Here is an 8,049-nt window from a genome sequence, read left to right as displayed (position 1 = left end):
TATACCAATAGCTACAACAGAACTAAAGACATTTAGGAAAAACAACTCACAAGAATAATGCCGAAGGCAACTACACTTAATATTACATAAAAAAAATGTGCACTCAACATTATCGACAATACGTACTTGACTAATTACATCATAATACTGCAGCCGTTGTATTAAAATAATATACTGCTGTTTACAAGTTATAGACTTAGGTCCTAGACGTTATTAACACTTATAATTTAAATTCATATAAAAATAATCTGAAATTCGAGTTAAATTTGAGTTATTATTTAAGTCTACAAAAAAAATTATGTTCTAAATTCATATTTATCTATAACAGTGTAACATCGAAACTTCAAGACGCAGGTCAATCAGTAATAAAAAAAATTTTAATCCATTGTGGTTATTGTTGGGCGACGCTGATGTCAACAATATTGTTCAATGCTCATTGTATTATTATTTTCTAAGGGGCCCTCATGAGAACATTTTAGATGCACCATTGCTGCTGCCTAACAAAATTAATTTTAATGAGATGGGTCTGTCAAGTCCAAACTCGATCACCAACCTCGTCGAGCTCGGGGACCCAGGTCCGTTTGACACGCTGCATTTTAGTGCATCCCCTGAGGGAAACAACAATCTTATATCATAATAAAATACCTAACTAAAATACGTTTAATTCAGTACGCCGCGGCGGTCATGACGGAAATGTCAGCGACAAGTTAAAATTATCATTGTCTTCGATGAAAAACCAGTACAGAAGAGGACACGCTGCGAGCTGCAAAATTGCACAAAGTTCTTAATATGAAATATTATGTTCTATATAAGCACGTAGTTCACTAGTCTGAAATAACATGATGGAAAAATAACAGAATATAGATATCGAAATATTAAAATGTTGGCTCGTTAAATGTTTCGATTGACATAATTTAAACGGGAAAACTCATCAAGGTTTATCAATTAACCCGTTGTTGATCGCGTATTTTTGTTGTACTCCTTTAGTCGAGTGTCAAGAAGTTCTCTCATTTTCTTAATGTGTCATAAATCATAACAATAATATGTTCTAAACAACCAAAACACATTTCTTATGTAATTCGTATTAACTATTCTGTTATGAGCACTTACAAACTATATATATTTTGGCATTTATATTTCCTAAACAAAATATTTTCAATATTTTTTTCAAATTATTTTTGTTGCCGCCGCAACATAGTAGGTAGCAAGTAAAATAAGAAGGTAATTATCACTAGTCACGGAGGAACAGCTGGTCTCACACACACATATCACGTTATTTGTATTGTTTTATTTTTGTATTGAATGTGTCTTGTGAGTTATATAATATGCAGATTAAACGTTATCGCCCGCCGCCGCGCCGTCTACGCAAATATTATTTAACACGGCCGCCGTGATTTTGTCGCTGCCCGTACGTTGTTCCGACCGTTTCAACGCACACCAAAAAAAATATTACTTTTAATAATATTGTAAAAAGTCGAATAATTAAAGTGTTGTTTTTTTTTATATTATATCCTTTTTGCCGCGCGCGAATCGCCGGTGTTTTTAATTTATTATTAATGTTTTTTTGGTGCTAATCGCCAAAGGCATTATTTTTGCTATTATTTATTATTGTAAGCCATAAAGGCCGCAGATATTTATATTATTGTTACCTAACTATTGTCTATTATTATTTTCTTGTATTTATTTTATAGTTTTGTAGCATAGGACCAGTTGGCCAGTCTGCGCTCCACAAATTGTAAGTTTTTTTGTTATTGTTTATTTATTATACATTTAAATCTTGTGAGCCATGAGGGCCACAGATATTTTGTAATCGTTATAGTATCGTTCCAAAAGGGCCGCATATTATCTTTATATTTTATATTATTATTTTGTCGTGCCATAAGGGCCGTATAATCATTATCATCCTTTAATTATTATAATACATGCTACTGGCTATAAGAGCCGTGCACTAAGTTATATATACCATTATAGCCATAAGGGCTTTGATTGATTATTTATATTATATTTTAATACCTACTGTGTTGCTGTGATTTTCTATATATTTGTATCAGTATTATTTAGATTTGTATTATACAGCCACTAGTTATTACCAGAAACCTTGTTACCATTTTTATTATTCTTTGTTTAATTGTACACACATCTACATACATACACACATTAATATACAAATACACATAAGCCACAACATACACTACATAGCTCGACAGTATTTGCCCGGCAATCCCGACCACTGCTGTTCGAGCTATTACACCACTACACACCCAGCTAGTCCTCCATAATATATTTTATAGACCTAGGTGTTAGTGGCGTAAAAAAAAGGAGTTTGGTGCCCGGACTCGTATATTATTATTATATAATCCGGCCCGTACAATTTTTATTTATCCGAAAACGTATAGCATAACTACTACTTACTAGGCAATAAGCGATGTGAAATACAGTGGTGTCCAAAATAATATCGTGGGGCGAGAATCCCTCCCCACGTGACCAATAACGGGTTAATATTCATTAATTAATTATTACAACATGGCTAGAATTCCTATGACAGTAAAACGAACAAAAAATTGTCAAACGATACGGACTGTTGGACGACAAAATCATCCAGTATTTTTTATTTTATTTTGTTATATATATATACATAATACCAACAATGGTACTACTTACCACGACGATGAAAGCCAGAACGGGTTCATAAAGTGTACTACTAAACACAGTAAAGATATTGTAACTACCCGGACATTTCAAAATCTCTCTTTTAGAGAATTACATATTGTGTCGGATTTCCAGAATTTATCATATAGAAGAGCTAGACGTGGAGAACTATAGGTATGGAAAGTTTCGAGCACATTTACACCGTACAGAATACACCATCATCCGTAAAAGTGTTCAAGGGAATTTATGTATAAAAAAATCATTACTTTAAGACGATGGATTGGTCGTGACTTTAAAGTATTATGACTAAACTCTAAAGTGTAAAGTATAATAATAATAATAATAATAATATAAATATCGTTTGCCTTTGTGATAAGGAAGTGTAGAAAAACGAACTATCATAATCACAATTTCGCAAACAAATATTATGCGCAAAGTCAACACCGTTGCAAAAAATATCAATACAATTTGTTGTTCAATTATATGAAAAGGTTAAATTAGAAAGTAAAAAGGAACGTTTATTAATGTTTATAATTTAAAACCGCCGAGTTTATTTTATTTTCAACTAAGAAAACTTGAATGAAGTTTAATGAGAAATAATGAGTACTTAATAATTAGTCATAGTCTATAAAAGTTAAAGAATGCTAGTGAAATTGGTAACCATAGAAACACTGATTAAACTATTACTAGACAATACCATACAACATTAAAACATGATTTGGTTGACCCAAATAAAAAAAAACGAATAGAACGGAAACTTATTATTTCATCCATATTATGGTTATTGATAAAATCAACATTTGTTATTATAATGGCTACCTTAATTTTTAATTTTTATATTAATAATTTGAATCTACAAATTATATTATTATGTATTCATATTTTATACAATGCAACAAATGAGTGTGCTTTAAATTTTTCAAATTTTTCATAAATGGACATTTTGGAAAAAGTTAATATTTTTCAGGATTTAATGTTAAAATAATCAACATGTGAAAGTAGAAAATAATGATGTCGATGAACCAATAAAACACATTATTAGATAATATTTTTTTTGTACAAAATCAACAATATTATTGGTAACCATGATGGTAATAAAAGTCAGGGTGCTTCAAATCCAGACCTATCAAAAGTTTGAAAAACTTAGCTAGAAGAAAGTATAATACATTTCTCTATACAGCCAGATCTCTAATAAAGTTTGAAAACCCTTCAAACAAATACCTAGCACAAATCATAAAAGAAGCTGAAGAATGTCAAATAGACATAAAACACCTAGTAAAAAAATCCCAAAACATTCCCCGTTGGAAAATGCACATTGATATAAAACTAGAAATCTCAGAATTCAAAAAAGAAAGCACAAGCCCCAAAATGTTTAGAGACATCTTAAAAAACTTCGTTACTTCTGCTCAAGTAATGAATGAACTTTTCACTAATAAAATGGATGTGACTGTCACCCAGATGGTCACCACTTACCCATCTTATGCTTCCTTCCATATCCGGCTGCCAATATTGTTCTACTGGATGATGTGCTTCAACTAACTTTTTGGCCTGAAGGGATCATTATCAAACGTTTCTGGGGAAGACTGCTGCCTGAGAAGATTATGGTGCCTTCTGCGCCAAAAAACTAGTTCCGGGTTGTGTCGTCTCTGCCAGTAACTGTTCACCTATTGTAAACAATGTGTTTTCTAATGTAAATGTATCTAGTGTTTCTTTCGGCTCTAGTACCAATTGTCCTTTAGACTCACTTTTTTTTGGTTTTTACCAAAATTGCCGTGGTCTCCGAACTAAGATTCCTACCGTGAATGTTAATGTAGCTATATTTAATTTTATATTAGTTATTCTTACTGAAACATAGCTCAATGATAGTATTTTTTCTAGCGAACTTGGGTTAATCAATTATAATGTGTTTAGATGTGATAGGTCCTGTACTACTAGTGTCCATAATAGGGGTGGCGGTGTTCTCATAGCAGTGAACAACGATGTTAGTGCGTTGGAAATACCTGTCCCCCAATTTATGGGGGCTGAGTAGGTTTTCATAAAAATATATTTTAACTCAATCTCGTATATTATCTGTGGTGTCTACTTCCCTCCTATCTCACCTGTTGGTGTTTATGAGTCATTTACTTCGGAACTTGAGAGTATCGTTTCGAATAATAATGTTTGTGTTTTTATTGTCTGTGGTGACTTTAATCTTTCAGATGTACTATGGTCAAATGATGAAACGGGTCTTATCTATTCCTCCCTATCAGGTGCGCGTATTTCTTGTATCCCTGAATCCTTTGCCTTTCTCAACTTCTTCCAATTGAATGAAATAATAAATACTAATGATACCTTATTAGATTTAGTCTTTAGCAGTGAACGTAATAATCTTTATAAAAATATCGGATATCCTTGTTGTTCCCGAGGATAGCTATCACCCTTTCCTTGTTTTTGGTATTGTCAGTTCCTAAAATATTCCTACTTGCGATGCTTCGCACTATTTTCCAGACTTCATTAGGACAGATTTTGTAAAAGTTACAACTTTTTTGTTAAGTTATAATTGGCGTGACTCTATTTCTGCGTTAAATACTAATGAGGCAGCTTTTGCTCTATCTCATGCTCTTAATTACTGTGTGTCCAACTTTGTTCCATTAGTAAAATAAAAAAAGTCTACGTATCCGCCGTGGTTTACAAGTGATTTAAAACGCCTAGTCATCCGTAAAAAGAAAGCCCATGCTCTTTTTAAATCTACCTTGAACCCACTTGACCTAAGGTCGGTCTTATGTTATACTTCTCATTTTCAATAAATCTCTTAGTGAAGGTTTTTTTCCGGATATATGGAAAGTAAGTTCAGTCTCGCCCATTTTCAAAGCTGGTGACAAGTCTAATGTCTCCAACTATCGACCAATCTCCAAAATTTGCCACATTGCTAAGCTTTTTGAATCCCTTGTTCTACAATCGATTCAAAAGTCTTTTTAATCACGTTCTTATGGATGAACAACATAGTTTTCGTTCTGGCCGTTCTACTACAAACTGTGACGCTATCTTCACCAGCTATGTAATTGATGCCTTTAGTAATCGCTCTCAAGTTGATGTGATTTACACTGACTTCGCCAAGGCTTTTGATCGTGTAAGTCATAAAGCCTTGTTAGAAGTACTCCGTACAACCGGTTTCGGTGAACCGCTCATATCATGGTTTGAGTCTTATGTAACGGGTAGAAAAAAATTTCCTAAAATTAAATGGTGTGTGTTCAAGTATGGTTAACATTACGTCAGGTGTGCCGCAAGGTGGTCACTTATCCCCTGTATTGTTCGCTCTAATCATTAACGGCATCAGCTCCGTATTAAAGAATTGCCGATTTCTCGTATTTGCAGATGACATAAAATTATTCCTTCGCATTGATTCCTTTCGTGATTGCGATCTACTCCGAAGTGAACTTAATGCTCTGGTAATTTGGTCTAGACAGCTTGGTTTAGAGATCTGTATTCCCAAGTGTCATTATATGTCTTTCACGCGTTCTCATAGCCCTATTCGGCACGTTTATCTAGTTGATGGTACTAGTTTAAGTTTCTCTGGTAGCCATGTAGTTGATCTAGGTGTCACATTTGACCGGACTTTAAGTTTTAATCTCCATAATGAAAAAATCACGTGCAAAGCCTTAAAAATGCTTGGTTTCATAATAAGAATTTCATCTGAGTTCAATATGTGTAGTTCTTTGAAAGCACTTTATTGTGCATTTGTACGATCCCACCTTGAATACGGGGTAGTGATCTGTTACACTCAGAATTTAAGTGACTCTTTCTAAATCGAGCGTGTTCAGCGTAAATTCTTAAAATTTGCTTCTTTTGTACTTCGTATTGACTGCCTTCCACATGATTATGCACCAGTTCTAGTGAAATTAAAAATGGAGACGTTGAGTGCTAGAAGAAAAAATACTAATTTGGTTTTCTTATCGAAACTCTTGAGTGGAGAAGTTGACGCTCCAGATATGTTAGGGAGGGTTAATTTTAATGTTCCCGGTGCTAATTTGCGCTACTTTTCTCCTTTCCGGGTCCCGTTCTGTGCGACAAATTACTTATATAATGAACCCATTTTGCGTATGATGACACTAGCTAATGGATCCAATAACATCTAAACATCTTCTTGTGTGTAATTATTTTGTATTACATAATTATCTGTTAATATTATGTATGTAATAGTGTATTATAATCTTGTTAATTATTAATGTTATATAAATGTCAAGGGACTATCGCGTTTGTGACAGTTCGATCGTGGTCCGATCCAAAAAACTGTTTAATTGAACTGCCCCCGTGGTCGACCGCCGCTTTTGAGCAAGGTCGCCAACCACGAGCCGAGACTTTGATAGGCCGGAGCACCGTGGATTTGATTGTTCATTATAATAAATGCATACACCAGGAAGAATTAATAATGAGGGTAATACTAATAATAATAATAATAACTCAAGACACAGAAGTTATGTGAGAAAAATGATATATTGTGAAGTTGATGCTGAGAAAGCTCAACAGGGCGTATAACTCGGACATAATAAAAATAATTTACACAACGAGCAAACGACGAGACACAACAGATACTTATAGTATAATAATAAAATATGTATAATAACCATGCCTAGACCCCAATGGCTCCACTGGACGGTTACCAGTCAACACGGAGAAATATAATATATACAATGATAATAATAATAAGAAATAAAAATGTTTACCAGCCAGATATTATGTACAATTTTTATTTTACCAATACACACATACCTTTAAAGGGATCAAACACCCGTCGGTGTCTGATTATCCTTTTTGAGTATCACCCGTCTTTCCGCGGACATTGCCGGGGAGGATTTCAGCTGTTGCTACTCCATCGCCCACAAATATAACAGCTTAATAAAAAAATATGTGAACTTGTTCGTTCGGCAGCAGCAAGCGAAGAGAAGGAAAAAAAGAACACGGGCTGGCAGTAGCCGGTCGCCGCCGCTGTAACGGGTGGTGGGAAAAAGTATAATTCTAACATTGGTTAGAATAATTAGGTATTGTGATTAAGGTGTCACCTGCGATGTGATTGTGAACAGAGGTGGTGGGGCGTGCGGGTGGTGGTGCGGTGGATCTTAGGTGTACTATACACCCGGCGTATTTCATATACCAGACTATTCATTATCAGGAGGTATTTTTGTTACGTTACACGTTTACTATTATAATAAATAAATAAATAAATAAATAAATAAATAAAAATACACTGCAAAAATACCTTAACTACAAACACATTTACACCGATGCGTCCAAACTAAACTATAACGTTGGGATATCTATAGTGATAGGAAACTACCTACGAACTCCCTACAGAATGCTCAATTTATACAGCTGAAGCATTACATATATACAAAGCAGCACAAAATACGATGAAAAACAATG

At 34.1% G+C, this 8,049-nt stretch overlaps 1 protein-coding gene across 1 annotated transcript; it reads left to right on the top strand.

Annotated features, from left to right (window-relative positions):
• The first annotated feature begins 5,515 nt into the window (after positions 1-5,515).
• Positions 5,516-5,893, top strand: LOC111037044. Its single transcript, XM_022319398.1, has one exon. The coding sequence runs from the start codon at positions 5,516-5,518 to the stop codon at positions 5,891-5,893; it is 378 nt and encodes a 125-aa protein (XP_022175090.1).
• The last annotated feature ends 2,156 nt before the right edge of the window (positions 5,894-8,049 follow it).

This window comes from Myzus persicae, unplaced genomic scaffold (genome assembly GCF_001856785.1).
Source record: "Myzus persicae strain clone G006 unplaced genomic scaffold, MPER_G0061.0, whole genome shotgun sequence".
Classification (NCBI taxonomy): Eukaryota; Metazoa; Arthropoda; class Insecta; order Hemiptera; family Aphididae; genus Myzus; species Myzus persicae.
The sequence above is the reverse complement of the archived record's forward strand: the minus strand, read 5'-3'. Positions and strand labels throughout refer to the sequence as shown.